Genomic DNA, 17,581 nt, shown 5'->3' on the forward strand with positions numbered 1-17,581 from the left:
AACTAGCTCTGTAGACCAGGCTGGTCTCGAACTCACAGAGATCCGCCTGCCTCTGCCTCCCGAGTGCTGGGATTAAAGGCATGCGCCACCATCGCCGGCCTCAACATAGTTTTAAAACATCAAGACACCACCAACAAATGGAGCTGACACTAGGGACTTCTTGGGATTTCATAAAGATGATGGAGGAACAACCATCACCCACATATGTTCTTGCAATCACAGCAAAACAACAACAAAACCCTAACTTCTAATCTAATTAGAAAGCAATCGCCCCGCCCAGATAGCATCGCACTAGTTTCCAAAATATCAGCAATTTGTTCCAGAGTCCAGGAGGGAGTGGTGAGAGATACGATCAGCAAACACAGCCTGTGAGCCTTGACTGGACCTGGATTAAACAACGAAAGGCCTTCGTGTGACAGCTGGGGTGATCTAAACAAGTACTAACAACCCTCTATAGTTAATCTAGACCAAGAGTTCATGGGCGTTCGCTGGACCATTTTTATGAGATCTGAAGTCTCTCAAAATAAAATGTTGGGAAGGGGTTGGGGTATGGCAGCATCCTAAACAAGAAAGCTGAAATAGTGTAGCTACTCAAAGGTCTTGATTTCATACAGATACCGCCACAAAGATCCCCCTTCAATGTAGGGCAAGGCCCCAGTAAGTGTCTCTGACACAGACAAAGGGGCATGATGCAGGCACATTCAGGCTGGGGGTCCTGAGGACAGCAAGCCACTCCCATCCCCTCAACATCTCAATTCTGTGTTTCATTTCTCAGTGAGAAGGAGGCTACATCTTCACTCCGATTCAGCAATATTTTATCAGCCTGAAATTCTTTTGCATATTTGCTGCTGTCTTTAGATTTCTGACAGTTTGTTTCTGTGAAACAGCAAGTGTGGTTGTAAATATGAAGGCATAAAGATCATCAAACGTCAGCTACATCAAACATGAACTACACCCCCTCACTATGCCTGTGAGGCCCTCTGCCACGGTCACAGGCCCCCATGCAGTTCTGTAATCCCAACCATCTACTCCCATGCCAACACAGTCCAAAGGGTGCTTTCTCAACACTGGTCACCCATGGCAGCTCCAGCGCCCTGCTCAGTGTGTGTGTGTGTGTGTGTGTGTGTGTGTGTGTGTGTGTGTGTTATACACACACATGCTCTAGCCACCAAGCATCAGCAATATAAAATACTTTCTTAGAGCAATCATCTTCCCACCATGGCTCAAGGAGTGGGAATACTAGCGAGGGCCTGGATTTTGTTTCCAGTATAGACTAAACAGGCTTTCAGAGCCTGGTCTGGTTTTAAGGCAAAATATGTCATGAGTTCCAACGAAGGGAAACATAAATCGACCTTAGGAGATGTGGTGTGTTTAGAAAACAAGGAATGCTTATTATAATAAAAGAGGAATTCATAACCCCAACAGCACTGGGAGCCGGTCCCGAGTTAACCTTGGAGATCATCAGTGCCTTTCCATTCCACAACCAGGTCTCTTCTGGAGGCTGAAAATTTACCGGACCATTAGCATGTGAGAGAAACACAGCACACTAAAACAGAGTCACAGTCTTTCCTGCTTTCAATTGGATTTACTTCAAGGAAAAGTCTAGAAAGATTTCTGGTGGCCACTTCAGTTACTCAGCCCTGCTAACATTTATACACAGTTTTATTTTAGTTTATTCTTATTGTATGTGTATGGGTGTCTTGCTTTGCATGTACGTCTGTACCACAGTGCATGCCTGGTATCTGCAGAGGTCAGAGGAGGGTGTTGGACCCCTTAGAAATGGATTTACAGATGGTCGTAAGCCACCATGTGGGTGAAAATCGAGCACGGGTCCTCTAGAAGAACAAAAAGTGTTCCTAACCACTGAGATAACTCTTAAACACAGTTTTTAACTGACCAGGTTCTAGCCTCCGGGGAAAAGGTCACTTTGGTAAGGTTTCCACTGAATTGGTGTTCAAAGCCACACTTAGAACTCAGACCTCAGGGTGATACTCACCACCAGCCTCCTGGGAGAAATTAAGTTGCCTAAAATAATAACTGAAAAGAAGATGTGGTAGGCAAGATTCAACCTTGTCATATCAACTAATCAGACTGCAATTGCAGACCAGCCTAGCACTGCCGTTCTGGGAGCTGACTTCTCAAAGCTTCCAAGCACATTATAGACTGTCTGACTCTACCGTGAAGGGAAAGGCAGGCGACCAGCTACCCCAGGAAGCAAGGTTCTCCAGAGCTGCCTTATAGTTGTAAAGGCTGCCTTGGGAAAAGACCTTGTGCTGGCCCCCCTGCACTTGACACGTTTAAACATTTTTTTTTTCTTTCTGAAGCCATTAGACCTCATCAGCAGCCAGCCAGGAAAATCTGACTTTCACGAAATTCAACATATTTCACGGTCACAACCGTGCCAAAAAGTCAGGTTTTATGTGCAAATTCCTCCTTGGCTGGCCTCCCAAAATGACTCCTCCTAAGGGAAACTACCACTGATTGATCACAGCAACAAGCAAGGATTCCAACGTGAGCTGCGATGTGTTCCAGCGATGTACCCGTCTCTCACTAGAACTCAAAAGAGCCCTCCAGACCCTAAGCCAGAAGTGCCTTCACACAAGGTCAATCCGGTCGGAGACGGGAGACGTTCTTTTCAAGCAATGACTCCAGCAAGGCTCAGTAGTTCTATTACTGAAGCGAGTAGAAGAGGCTTCTGCAGAGAACACCACTCAGACATGTGTAATGCTATGAGAGTGCGCATGCGCGCGCACATCCCTGCATACACGGGCTCCTTCCTGTGGCCACAGCGGCGTGATCTGGCTTGTGAGTGCTGCTTTCCATCCTGAGATCAACAAAATCTCATTCAATTACAAACGTAACACAGGCCAGGTGCTGTGATTAAGCAGCTGCTCCCATAATTCCCCCATCAGCGCTCTCTGTAAGAGCAACTGTGGGCATCGAACGGTCCAAGGCACGCTGGAGCAGGGCCGTCTATAGAGACATGGCACCAACAAAACCACCTCTTAGCTTGGAAAAGTGGCTTGCCTTCCTCGAACTCATCTATACTTGGGTCTCCTTCCAAAGCGAGTACCAATCACAAGGAATGGATGGAAATACTTGACCCAGAGCCTATATCAAAGCGTGTAAGCTGCTAAATTCATCTGCAAATTCCAACGTGTCACTAGATACAGAAAAGAAAAAATGTAAATGACGATTCCCACCTTGGTTCTGTTTAGTCACTGTTAGTTTCAAAATAGCTGTGTGACAAGATTTGGAAAGAAGTAATAGAACTCATTTCCAAGTGCACGTGCTGGAAACTTTCTCCTTCGTTTGATGACTGGGGTGAGCCCAGGCCTAAGCTGCTTGTTTAGTCGTCCGGTCCTAGGACAGTGCTCAACAGTCACTGTCCAGGAGGGGTGGCAAGGCTCTGACAGGTGTTGATTGCAAAGAAAAGAAAATGGGTTTTTGATGAAGCAAGCAGATGACTTACTGCTATTGTTTTGGTAAACCAGAAAGAAAAAAAAAAAAAAACCACTGCAGCAAAGTGCATCTAAAATCCAGCTTGAAGAAGCCTCTGAGTTCCTAATGCAGGCTCACAAATATAGCAACCATAATGAAATGGATGCTTTTTAATGATTTCCTATAATGGTGTTTATATATGGAAGCTTTTTACCCTATTGAAGCAATTTAATTGGAAAATGGCAAAGGAATAAGAGGCAGGCAGCCAGGTGCAATCAACAAACACACTGACTATATTCTACGCTGAAGATTAATGAGCTCTGCCAAGTTGTCTGTCCCAGAAGTGCCTGCCTTCTTCAAGGGCTCAACAGAGAGTCCTCTCATACTGGACTCCTCCTCAACCTCACCACTCCCATCTAATCCTCAAGTATCCACTCAGCCGAGGCTTCTGTGACGTTTCCTCCCAGGCTCCCATCTTGCAGATCCTGCCCTGACTGTGGGTCTTTTTTATCGAACTATCCACATCCTCCAAAGACTTGTGACAAGGGATTGCATTCATTGCTACTTGGATATTCGATGAGTCCTTGGGTATCATGAGATTGGCATACAAGGTCGTCAAAATGCCCGCTCCATACAGCCTGCTTTCTCATGTGAGCCAGCGACTGGCAAGATGCAAGGACATAAAAGCAAACACGGCCTTTCCTCAGGCAGTGCCAGCTGCTAGGAAGGGAGAGATGGCATGAGGAGTGATTCTGCAGACATGAGAAGGGAACCGGAGCGAAGGAGAACGCTACATGTGTGCTGTAGCAAGGGGCACCCCAGAAGAGACCGTCCACGCACACCCTGGAGGGCAGAATCTGGTCGGCTTGAAGGGACTGTAGGAGACCCGGAGTGTGATGAGGCCGGGGGGCCAAACAGAGAGGAGCAGACACAGAGTGTGGTGGTGAGAGCTCCGGGCTTCGTGGGACCCTGTGGTGAGGAGTCTGGAGGTCGGCCCAGGTTTAAGAGGTTTGAACGTGGAAGTGCAGCCATTTGATGGCAGCTTCTGCCTTCCTGCCCCGGTACCTAACAGAGCACACAGTAAGTTTGTAAGATGACCAAAGATTCCCCTGCGCAAGCAGGGAAGGCACGCTGTCCTTGGCAGAGGCCATACGCCCGCGAGCACAGGACTGCCAGGAAAGGCTCTGCCAGTACAATTCACACACATTTCCAAGTGAGGCACAGGATGGGAGGAAGAATTCGAGATGAATGATGAGGGAAAATGGAGATGCCTCCCCATGCGGATGGACAGCTGTGAGCTCCTGCCTTGGGGAATCAGTGCGACAGATGCCATGTCATGTCAGGCGCTCCATGACGTGCCCCAGGAGAGAGGCCCGCTAAAGTAGGTTTGTGCCTGCATTTCCCAAACTTAATTATGTGACTTTGTCAGACGATGGGTCACCTACTAAATCCATCAAATACAATCTGAGAGAAGCCAATGTAGGGTGAGAGCAGGGCTGGTCCTCTGCAGTGACAGAGACACCGCTGGCTGTTTGAACTGCCTTGACTGCCTGTGGCTCTAGCCAGAATGCACAGTAAGAGGCTGCGAGTGGAGACAATTACAGTGCTCATCTGAACTTAGCCCTGTGAGACTTTTGCCTGACGGGTTGACTGGTGGCAGATGGCTCTGTGAGTGACAACATCAAGTCTGAACCCTGGGCTCAGATGCATGGGAGGGAGAGCGCCTAGGCACAAAGCAAAGAGCTGAACACAGACCTCAGATTTTATCTTCCAACTGCTAAGCCTGAAGCTGTATCTTCACTGGTGTGCACACTGTTGTGTAGTGTAAGCTGGTCTCATTTAAACACAGCTCTCAGTGATGGATGCAGCTAAATCCATTATACGGCCCTCTCAGTGTTTCAGACTGCTTAACACTAATTCCCCATCAGATCTTAACACCATGATGCACCTGCCCTCGATTTCTTCCAGCATCTTCAGATAAACAGGCCAATAGCATAATTCAATCTTTCCAATAGGATCTTTGAATATAGGCCACAAACCAGGCCCTAGACTAGGAGATGAAACACCACATCACTGACTAACAGAGTTTAATGGGCGAGTCAGGCAGATAGCAACATGATCTACAATTTCAATGTTTTATCAGAAGGAATAAAATACTGCATCAACAAAGTCAGCATGGCACTCACACTCTGGGGGATTCTAAGAATGATCATTTACCCCGAAACTAATAGAGAGGAGCACCCCGGCCTCAGACTCCTGTTGCGTGCCGCTAGCAGCTGTGGTCCCAGAGGCTCAGTCTCCAGCTGACTTCACTTATCTGAACATCAACTTCTGCTGTGTCGGTCACAACTTGATGTCTCCCCAAGAGTTTTCTGTATCCCAGACACTCTGCTTGACTTCTTAATCTCAATATCTACTGTGTTCTTAAATATCTGTGGCCCAGGTATCTCAAGACACCCCAACTTATGTCCCACAAAAGGCAGATGCACTCCACCTGCCTCTCTTCTCTCTACAAAATAATTTTTAAAAAAAATCTGAGGGTAAATCACCTGGTCCTTCCCACCATGTTCCAACATTGATGAATGGCCTCAGCATGCATGCACTGTGCACACCAGAATCTTAGGATACATCCACTTTCATATCTGCGTTTATCCTGCTTCCAGTTGGTGGTAGATCAAAAGAAAATGGCCCCCAAAGGGAACGGCACTATTAGGAGGTGTGATGTTATTGGAATAGTTATGGTCTTGTTGGAGAAAATGTATCACTGTGGAGGAAGGCTTTGAGGTCGCATATATGCTCAAGCCATGCTCAGTCAGTCAGTCCACTTTCTGTTGCCTGCAAGTCAAGATGTAGGCTACTTGGTTACTTCTCCTGGTACCATGGCTGCCTGCACACCACCATGATGGAAATGGATTGGACCTCTGAACTGTAAGCAAGCCACCCCAATTAAATGTTTTTCTTTATAAGAATTGCCATGACTGGAGAGGTGGCTCAGTAGTTAAGAGCACTGGCTGTTCTCCCAGAGGTCCTGAGTTTAATTCCTGTAACCACACAGAGGCTCACAACCATCTATAATGAGATCTGGCACCCTTTCTTGGCCTGCAGGCATGCGTGCAAACAGAACACTATATACATAATAAACAAACAAACAAATCTTTAAGGGGTTGGAGAGGCGGCTCAGTAGTTAAGAGCACTGAGTGTTCTCCAGAGGACAGGGTTCAATTCCCAGCACCCACATGGCAGCTCGCAACTGTCTGTAACACTAGTTCTAGAATACCCAACACCCTCATATAGATATATGTGCAGGCAAAACACTAATACACATTAATAAAAATTTTTAAAAAAGAATTGCCATGATCATGGTACCTTCATAGCAATAGAAACCCTAACTAAAACACAGTTCTTAAGCAAATCTTTCCCAATTTTTCTGTACCCATCTTCTTTTCTGTATCTCAACTGTCATTATCCAATTTCTAGCAACAATCTGGCCTGCCTAGACTTTTCTAATGGTTTCTTAACTAGTTTCCCCAACACACTCGATCTATGGATTTGCTTTCCACATTATGGTGTGATTTACAGTGTAACTGATAATCTCATGCCTCCCCACACTGTTAAATCTTTTAGCAGCTTCTTATGCTTTGGAGTATAGATTCCAACATGTTCCACAAGATTCTGAATGACCTGGCCCCTCCCTACTTCTCCAGCCCTCATCTTCACATCACGATGATGCTTCCCTTCCTGTATATATTCCCCATCCTCACCAAACTGCCTCACCTCTTCCTTGAGCTGCTTAATTGACACGGATTCTCTGGATCTTAATACACATGCTACTTCCAAGATCCAGAACTTCCTAGAACCTTAGACTGAATCAAATTTCTCTGATATTCTCATGGTACCATGATTCATGATGTTATAACACTTATATGAATGTATAATTAAACATATGTGCAATAGTCAATTAAAAACAGTCGATTGCTTTCCAACTCAATTTCCAGTTCCATGAAAACACAGTATACTTTCATCCTTCTTCTGGCTCTTCCTCCACCTCTTACTACACATGAATATCTGAATATCTATTTCCAAAGACATAGAATGTTTCACTCTTCTGACTTTGCACCCATTCAATCACAGAGCTCACTTTGGCTCAGACAATGGCAAATACTCAACCTCAGTCTGTCTCAAGAATCCAACAGGCATTCCAAAGCAAAAAGCAAACCACCGGCTTACAACATTCCCGCTCTGACTTTCATGCTATTTGGCATACAGTAAACAAAGGTCATGAAACAACAATACCCAACTCTACTGCTTTCCTACTTGCTTTCATTTCTGCAAGACTTTAGAAATCTAATCCCCAAACCCAGTAATAGGTCATGACCTTCAGTTTAAAATACTGTGCATCTCTACTAGGCTATTTCTCTATGAGTACAAATATAATTATTAACTATTTCTCAATTTGTTTCTCAATCAAATTTCTCACCAAGAAATACACTCATTCTCTTAGTCATTTGGATCAATGTGTTGAAGACATTGTAGATCCCTCCTCCTTACACCACAGTTGCTGAAACCCACTTGGCTTCTTCTGCAAAGCTCCGCCACCCGTTCCATCCTTTCTACTCCCTCTCTCGCAGCTCTGAAGGAACCGTGACTAGGAATACTGCAACAGTCTTTTAACACAGTTCCCACTTCCAGAATTTTCAACCCAAAATGACACACATTTGAATCATATTCCCATCAAAAAGAATGCGAACTCAGCTCTCTAGTTCACTGTGGCCAATAAGGCAGTGAACACAGGATTAAAATGAATGTGTTTTCATCCACTTTCCAAACTCCTTGAGTAATGAAATATTAACTCAGGCTGCCTTGTGTTTCTAATGTTCTTCTTGCAATCCAGAAGCCAAAGTCCTGCTGACATGTGGCCTGGGAAGACTCACCCATGTCAGCAGTGACCATAGTGGACTGGTTTTCAGGGATGGACACAGAGGTCTGGTCTTGGTCCATACTTCTGGAATCCTCATTGACCTCTTGTTGACTCTGGCTGAGCTCTGACCGCAGTTCTGAGTATTCATCTTCCTCCCTGCAAGAAAGGAGAGTCAGGCACCAATGATAAAGGATGTCCAGTGAGTCCTTGGAAAAAGATATCGTAAGGAAGAAACAAAGACATTTCTAAAGAAAACAGTTGTCTTATCCAGACTGCAGGTACTGGGATCCCTTTCAGGCCTCACAGATGGTCATATCTAAAATTATATAGTGCGTGAAACTTCAATGTTCCTTGTGCATCCACAGTTATGTTCTCAACAAGATTTACGCATCAGTCTATGAGAAGTATTTCCCTTGAAAGATTTTGTGAAGAGGTTAGACTTCTTCATCCCACTCAAATTATGAGGTAAGAAAGAACAAAGTTTACTAACATTGAGGCTACACTGAACAAAACAATGAGGAAGATGACAAACTGCGAATTCCACACCTTCATCTGGAGGTCCCAGTGGGAACGTCCTTCCAAGAACTTGATAAGTTGGAGCTATTGAGAAACTTCCTACGTCCAGTTCGCCTAGATCTCTGGGTGGACAGACTAGCATCTTTAAGAAGTGCCACAGTTGCATTCCCCAAAATAAAAGGGTGAGAGGGATTTATGGAAGAAGAAATCCCATCCAGTGCCCTGTTTCTGTAGATGGAAGTTTCTGTCCTGCCCTATTCCATAGCCATTCAGTCCCAAATAAACACACAGAGACTTAGATTAATTACAGACTGTTTGGCCTGTTAGCTCAGGCTTATTCTTAACTAGCTCTTACAATTTTAATTAACCCTTAATTCTTGTCTATGTCTAGCCATGTGGCTGGCTACCTTTTCTCAGTAAGGCATTCTCATCTTACTTCCTCAGTGTCTGGGTGGCAACTGACTCTTTACCTTTCCTCGTCCCAGAATTCTCTTAGTCTGGTCACCTTGCCTATACTTCCTGCCTGGCTACTGGCCAATCAGTGTTTCATTAAACTAATATGAGTGAAAAACAAATCTTTTTTTTTTTTTTTTTTTTTGGTTTTTCGAGACAGGGTTTCTCTGTGGCTTTGGAGCCTGTCCTGGAACTAGCTCTGTAGACCAGGCTGGTCTCGAACTCACAGAGATCCACCTGCCTCTGCCTCCCGAGTGCTGGGATTAAAGGCGTGCGCCACCACCGCCCGGCTCCGAGTGACAAATCTTTACAGTGTACAAGAGCACTACCCCACAGCATGTTTCCTAGATTTCTGACTTGCAATTACAGATGGAAGACAACACTGAAACACAACTGCTTCATTCCCATGTGTTCCCCTGATCTCATCCAGCCCTTTGTGGTTAGTTAACCTCTGAGTTATGACATTAACAAGCAGGAAAGCTTCTACCTAGAATACGCATCTCAACATGCCTGCCTCCGTGGCTCCTCCAGTTACCACCGTCACACATGCCACAGGCCATCACACACAGACAAAAAGAAAAGAACAGAACTCTCTCGGAAGCATCTATTTTTATAAGTGATCCCCAAAACTACATCATCGGGGATTTCAGTGTGGGCACAGAGAACTCACTAGTGTCATTCTAGTCTGAGGGAGACGTCATCAATGAAGAAAGCTGAGCGGAGAAGAAATTTCCCAGTCTAACGCTTATTTGAAGCTGCCAGCAATCGGTGAGGCGATGGAGGGAACAAAGTCTATAGCTGTGGGTTTTGTGTAGACCAAGATGGTGAGTAGCTTGGGGAGGAGGCAACTGGGGAGATACATCTATATATAGATAAATGAGAATATCTCTCTAAAGGTCTTGGTTCTCTCTCAAAAAAAGCAATTTTGTCTTAGGGAATTTATCTGTTTCCTAAATGACCTCTGCTATATAAGGGGTTTATGAAAACCACTCAGAAAACTAGAAAGACTTTCAAGAGTTACAAAGCCCCCAGCTTTATAAAATATGGATTAGAATGGAGCGAAAGTGAAAATAAAGACGGGTTAATAAGCTATGAATGCTAATTAGTTAGACATCTACAGGAGTCACCAATAATTAGGTTTAGGCAAGAAAACAATTAAGGGCACCCGTCTTATTAGTCACCTTTGGTCTGGAGGTTAATTGGTTGTGAGCTGATACATCAGCTCTTCCTTTCGTCAGCATTGAAAACTGGCCTGGCAGAGCCTGAACACATAGTCCCTGCCAAGTCTGCTTTGCATCAAATGACTTCCAGGGATTAGCAGGAATAACTTCATAAAGGACTGAATAGGGAGAGGGTGTGAGGAGGAAAATATGATGCCTGAAATACCCCCTCTGGAGTGAGAGGGGAGGAGAATGAGATCACACTCGTAATGTCGCCAGGGGCTGGAGGGTTTTCATGTCATGAACGGCAGACTAAAGATCCCATTCAAGGCATTGGAGCACCCAGAAGAACACAGGAAAGCAATGACTGGGCAGATTCCATCTTTCAGGAGATAAACATATCCTCAACCAATTCAAACCGAAAAAGTGCTGTGAGTGACACAGGAGCGGACACGGGAGGGCTGTCTCCAGGTTGTGAGACAGAAAAAGCATGTGCACAAACTCCGAGCTGTGAGGCATGGAGCATGGCTAAGAGCAAGGATTTTAGTAGAGCTGTCTGTCACCAAAGAGAATTTATGATATTAGAAGAGGAAAAAAAACATAGGTGGTAGAAATAAAATTATGACAAAGGAAGTTTGGAGAGGCATGGCATAGGAGTGAATATTACCACCATCTTGCATAGAAACATAACAGCTGGAACGTCCTGACAGGAAGGGGCTAAGGTAAGAACGCCTGAATCCTGGTGAAGTCTCTCCAATAGCAATCTGAAGAATTCTAGAGTGAAACGACACGCATAAACAGTAATGACGAGAGGTGGGGTAGGATAGAGATCAGGATAGGTTCAGTGACGCTGTGAGATCTGAAATAGGTTAAACTCGGCCTGAACAACAGAAGATACAGGCAGCTCAGGCCTCCCCTAGAGACAGGAAGAATTACTGATTTACAGGACATCATCAACCCCACCAGCATAGGTTCTGAAAGGAAGTCTGAACCTTGATCAGAAAAGAAAGAAAAAAACTCCTTCATGATCCTTTGGCCAGATGCCATTTAGTATGTGCAGACTGATGATGGAGTTTCTCTGCCCCCAGGTCCATCAAGAGAACGGACTGAGTCTGAAGACTGCTGGTCCAGGGCAACTTTCCCAAGACTAGATCATGCGTTGTGCAGGGGAAGCTGCTGGGCAGCCTCGAGTCACTGCCAGTGAAGGTGTCTCACAGAGGACCCATTAGGGGCCTCTCCAAGTACCTTCCCTGGCCTCTTGTTTTTGCTGTGTATAGTAATGTGAAAGCGGTGTCTGCTTTATGGGTATGTGGATGTGGAGTCCAGGAGCATCCTTTACCCTACTGTCTAGACACATAGTCTCTCAATGAATCCGGACTCACCAACAAGCCCCAGCAATCAGGTCCATTAGTGATCACATCCAGGTTTTTTTTTTGTTTGTTTGCTTGTTTGTTTTCTAATTGGTGCTGGGATTCAAACCCAGTCTTCGGCTTGTGCAGTAAGTGCTTTTACTTACCAAGTCACCTTCCGGTTCCCTCAACAGTAACTCCTAATCTTGTCACAGATTATTTCTTTGAGGCAGAGATGTCTCCTCTCCCAAACCTACTGTTAATTCTATGGATAAAAAAAATATGAACAAACTCCTCAAAGTGACTGTGTTTAGCCACAAAAATAAAAGTTTAGATAAACCGGTCATCTGTGGAGTGGATGGTTCCTAAAATGGAATTACCAAGTCTCAAGTGTTGGTCCTTGGGCTGTGAAGGATCATGTCCCAGGGGTCTAAATGCCTTCAGCTCTGTGCACTCAGAAGCATCTGAGACGTACTTCAAGGGACTTTGTTTAGACTTGTAATGGTTAACACTTACTCCCAGCTGTAAGAGTAACTAAAACAAAGTCTCCTAGGGAGGTCGGCTCCAGGATGTGCAGACACACATGAAGACCAGCAGTGGTGGAAAAATCACTATGGAAGACTCCTAAAGGCCAGAAGAGCCACAGTTGGTATTTTAAAAATAGGATATCCACAGCTTGAATGCATGGTGTGACTTACACATTCTGCAACCGCTTTACAGTGCAGCCTAATCCCTCAGTTTAGCTCCAGTGAAAACATCTTACACTGTGGCCTAAGGACTTGTTTTTCCTTGCTCTTAAAGCATCATCTTGCTTCAGGGTAAAATTATTTCGTCTTAAAAGGGAAGCACTGACAAAAGTCTAGTTCTCATGTGCACTAGACCAGGAGCTAGAGTTTCTGTGCACTCAGGAATGCTGTAAAATGTGACATCACAAATGATCTTCATGTACATCCGTCATTGCCCTGAGGTTCAAACAAATCGGAAGATGGCCTGGGTGGTCACTCATGGGCTTTGGTGGCTGTCATGCAGTTGTAGTCATTAGACCCATCCCACTTGAGCCGACAGGTTTTCCAATTCGTTGGGTGCTTCACATTCTGTCTTTCTGCAGTGACAGGCAGACCTTCCTGAAATGGCTGATACAGGAAAGAAACGTATTCCTCCGAATTCTCTTAAAAGAATCTATTGCGGGAGGTAGGAACTGGGATACAGTGTACAGTGTGGCTTTCTAGACTTTTGTCTCCTATTTCCCATTCGGAAGCAAGGAAAACAAAGCTTGTCTATGAGCTTTCAGGTGAGCAACCGAACAAAATAAATGTTCATAGATACAATATTCCTTTGAGGGAATTGTTTTGTTTTTTGAGACAGGGTTTCTCTGTGTAGTGCTGGCTGTCCTCCTGTAATTAGCTCTGTAGACGAGGCTGGCCTTGAACTCACAGAGATCCACCTATCTCCAAGGGTGTGCACCACCACTTCCCAGAAAAAAAAATTATTCCATTCTTATCTTAAGATTTGCTGAAATCCTGGCAGTGGTGGCGCACGCCTTTTAATCCCAGCACTCGGGAGGCAGAGGCAGGTGGATCTCTGTGAGTTCCAGGCCAGCCTGGTCTAGAAGAGCTAGTTCCAGGGCAGGAACCAAAAAAGCTACAGAGAAACCCTGTCTCGAAAATTAAAAAAAAAAAAAAAGATTTGCTATAAGAGCCACAGAGAAAGAAAAGTCCTCAGCAGGGCGTATGTACACCACACAGGAAGACAGGAAGACGGGGGAAAGAAATAGGATCTCTCTGGGTTTTATCTAGTTTTCTAGGCCTTAGTTAATCAGAACAACACATTTTGTCAGGAGATAGAGAGGCCTTGGTCCCTGTCTGAGATGCAGCACATGGTTGCCATGTGGGCTGATCTCAGGAAGAACGGCAAGATCCTGACTCGGCCCTGAAATCCTAGAGGGTAGATGGCATCGCAGGGGACAGGTCCATCACACACTGCCTTGCTCCCAAGGGAGGGGCCTCCTGTAGAGACATTCAGAGCAGATGCAAAGATCACAGAGATGGGGAGTGAATTGGGGTGCTGCCATTCAAAATGAAAGGTGCCAGCTGGAGAGACCCATCATGTGATCCAAGGCTCAGGACAGAACTCCCAGAGGAGGACAAGGTTCAGGACAGGCAAGGTTTTCGATGATAAAGGAGACCATCCAGAAGGAAGAGACTTTGGGGCCCATGCTATAGAAAGGGACCCGAAGCAAGACAGGAGATTTAGATTTTTCACTTAGAAAGTCATTAGTGGCTGAGCGTGGTGAGCCACCTATCCAGGAGAGGCCAAAACAGCAGGATCGTAAGCTGGAGGCAAGCTGTGACTGTCAAGGTCAGTGGGCCTGGGCCTGGAGAAGGCAGGTGGATGACCAAGCCAGTCGGCAGCATTCTGTGGTTTCGGCCTCAAGCTCCTGCCTTGAGTGCCTCCCTTGGGTTCCCCTCGATGGCAAAATTGTAAGATGAAATGAAACTTTTCTTCCATGAGTTGTTTCTGATGTTTATCACAGCAACAGAAAGCAAAGTAAGATTACCAGCTTGGCTCTACAGCCATCTATCTAGATGCTATGTCAAAATAAGTGAGCAAATCAGCAAATAAATATTGGTGGACTGGCATGGAAAGCCATGTGCATAGCATGTGCGGGGCTCTGGGTTCTATCTCCAGCATTGCAAAAGAGAAAAGGGTTGGAGGGAAGGGGGAAGAGAAGGAAGGGGAGGAGAGGAGATTTGGGACAAAGAGAGAAATCATTAGCAGTTTATGCTACTCAAGCTGCCAAAACAGAATACCACAGACTGGGTGGCTTAAACAACAGAAATGTGTTTTCTCATGGTTCTGAAGGCTGGAAAGCCTAAAAGCATTGTTAGCACGATCCATTTCCGGAAGGGTCCTCTGCCTGGCTTGCAGATGGTGGCCTTCTAGTTGTATCATCACGTGGCAGCAAAGGAGGGGCCCGGTCACACATTGCAGCTCTCCGGCCTCTCTTTTCATGAAGAGCCCGCCATGACAGCCCTACCCTCATGAGTTCATCTGACCCCAATCAGCTTCCACAGGCCCCTCTCCACACATCACTCTAGTGACGATGATGAGAGAAGGCAACTTCAGTCTATAGAAAACAGGGCTTGGGTAAAACTGCTGGGGCACGTAGGCAGAAAGCAGAAGCTTAGAGCAAATGGGAAGCAGAGAACATGGATGAACTGTGAGAGTTAGCAGCAAAAGGTTGGTACTACAAGAGTTGCTTATGAAAAAGAAAAGATCTCACATTCAGTTTGCTTAGACATCATTCCTTTTCTTTTTGGATCCAAAGTCCTCTATGGTCATGTATTCTTTTTCATATTTTCGAGCCCATTATAAAATCTCCACAAGTCAAACATCTTTAAAAAAGGCCCACATAATATACTGTGAAGCGAAAAGGCAAATATTATTACAAAGCCATTTGTGCGGTGTGGTGCATGATCCAATATGTTTAAGAGAGTCCATAGAAAAATTTTAAGGACATATACACAAAACGTTCAGGGCTCGTCTCTGGGAGATGAGATTTCGGGTGCATTTGGCAGGGATCGGTTAGGAAAACACCCCGTATTAAAAGGTTCAAACAGGCAGCATCGCACCCAGGCAGGTCTGTGCTTGCGAAGCTGGTGGAAGAATGGAGAAAACAGAGGTGGGTGAGTGGAGGCCACTAGGAGCTGTCGAGTTTGTCACCCCAGCTCTGGGCCCCAAGAAATCAGGCACCTGTTGCTGCTGCTCCATACTGGCCCAGAACTGTGTGTCTGGCCAGTCAAGGCAGACCCTTGCATCTACACTGCATGCCTGCTGCCACTCTCACAGCCTCGTGGGAATGGCTAAGGCCTCTACTTCCTCCCAGACCCTTTTGTCACCAGACTGAAATTATCCAGAACACAGCAGGGAGGGGGTCTGGAGTAACCGCGGGGCTCAGAATGCCTTTGATTTGTGGAAATAAAGGAAGAACAGAAGGTAGTACTTGGGCCAGAAGACAGCCATTAACCGTCTGCACCCAATGACTGCTCAGTAACCATCCAATGAGTCTTCCTGATCAGTTAAACTTCTCAACCACAACAGCAAAAGCTTCAACCTTCTGTACTTGTCCCTCTGGTCAATGGAATGAGTTCAGCTGCTCCATAATCTGGGAGACCTACGACATTATCAGCTATAGCAACTTCTGTCGGGAGACCTCCTCGAGCCAATGGCAAACCTGACTAAACATTATGAAACCTAGTAACCACACTACAAGTTTCACCAATTCACTGCATACAAGTAGAAGGAAACCAAGAGGAGAAACAAAATGTTACTACACAGAACTGGAAAAATACATCAACTTTAGCTATCTTCTCTACTGGTTATAAGGCTGGAGTTGTCATTATTAAAACTTCTTTTTTTTTTTTCTACTTTGAAATATGTTTCTTCTGGTTTGGGCAGCACCTCTCTTAGTGAGATTTAGTTCTTTCTTTCTTTTTTTAGAAGATTTATTTTATGTGCATGAGTGTTTCGCCTGTATGTACATGTACCATGTGGTATGTGTCTGGTGCCCAAGGAGACCAAAAACAGGTACCAGACTCCCCAAACTAGAGTTACTGGGGCTCCGAACAACCAGATAGATTCTAGGGATTAGACTCATTCGCTCTGCAAGAGCAAAAGTGCCTTTAACCACCAAGTCCCCTCTCAAGCCCAGAATTAGTATTTTACCTAATAAAGTAGTTGAAAACCCCTGTATTAGCTCTCTCTGATCTATTAACTCTTAACTTCTCACAATCTCTAGGCAGTAGTCTAGCGGATTCCAGGTTTCAAATGCAGTCCTTACTACCTTATATGGCATTGTGGACGCCCATGTCTCCCCTGTCACTCCAGCCAGTACGATAACTATTTTTTCTTTGTAGTTCAAAGGCATTCTAAGGAACAGCTAGTCTTTTCTGTCAAACAGCATAAAGCCTGTCTACTGCAAGGGATTCAACTTTTCCTATGTCTCCTACCTTGTAAGATTTGTATGCAAATCTTTGTATCTCTTCCCTTATAGGCACTTATGCAAATGTTTCAATACCATCACTCAGTAAAACTCGTGTACCTACTGCTTCCTCCCTTCCTTCACCTGCTTCGCTTTGAATACCGTAAAACTGGGCAATATTGAAAGAGCGTGAGGTCAGATCTCAAACAATAGGGGAAGACAGCTAGCACGTGCACTGGAAGAAAACTCAAGTGCATTTCTTGCCCCGCATGCTTGCCCACCCCGCTTGGGTTATGATGCATCTTTTTGTGAAAATAGCTGCCTCCCTCAGCTGCTTTTGCTTTGTTCACGTGTTCCTTTGTGACACACAGACACCAAGACTATTCTCTGCTTCTAAGAGCATGGGTACTGAAAAGGGCCACATGGCTAACTGTGGTCCCGCTATTATATTCTACTAGATTCACGCTCCCTAAACACTTGTCAGCTAGGAGAGCTCGGTGCCGCAAGGAGGAAAAGCAGACATCTCTGGTGTGGGTTTTTAGGTGCATAACTAGGGAGAGAATTCAAAGTCATATGAGGATGAAGACATATACAACCCATTCACTACCAGTTTTTATTTATTTTTAAAATTTATTTCATGTATGAATACTCCATCTGCATGTATGTATGACTTTAAGCCAGAAGGGGGACACTAGATCCCACTACAGATGATTGTGAGCCACTGTGGTTGCTGGGAATTGAACTCAGGACCTTTGGAAGAGCA

General features: G+C 45.2%; 1 protein-coding gene across 5 annotated transcripts in view; it reads right to left on the reverse strand.

Annotated features, from left to right (window-relative positions):
- Positions 1–17,581, reverse strand: part of Mcc (MCC, WNT signaling pathway regulator) — a 279,416-nt gene that overhangs the window by 66,916 nt on the left and 194,919 nt on the right. For all 5 annotated transcript variants that reach the window (XM_026783515.1, XM_026783513.1, XM_026783516.1 and 2 more), the window contains exon 4: positions 8,373–8,515. In XM_026783515.1, coding sequence (XP_026639316.1) covers positions 8,373–8,515 — 143 coding nt within the window. The remainder of the gene's footprint in view (positions 1–8,372; positions 8,516–17,581) is intronic.

Source organism: Microtus ochrogaster, chromosome 18 (genome assembly GCF_000317375.1).
Source record: "Microtus ochrogaster isolate Prairie Vole_2 chromosome 18, MicOch1.0, whole genome shotgun sequence".
NCBI classification, from domain to species: domain Eukaryota; kingdom Metazoa; phylum Chordata; class Mammalia; order Rodentia; family Cricetidae; genus Microtus; species Microtus ochrogaster.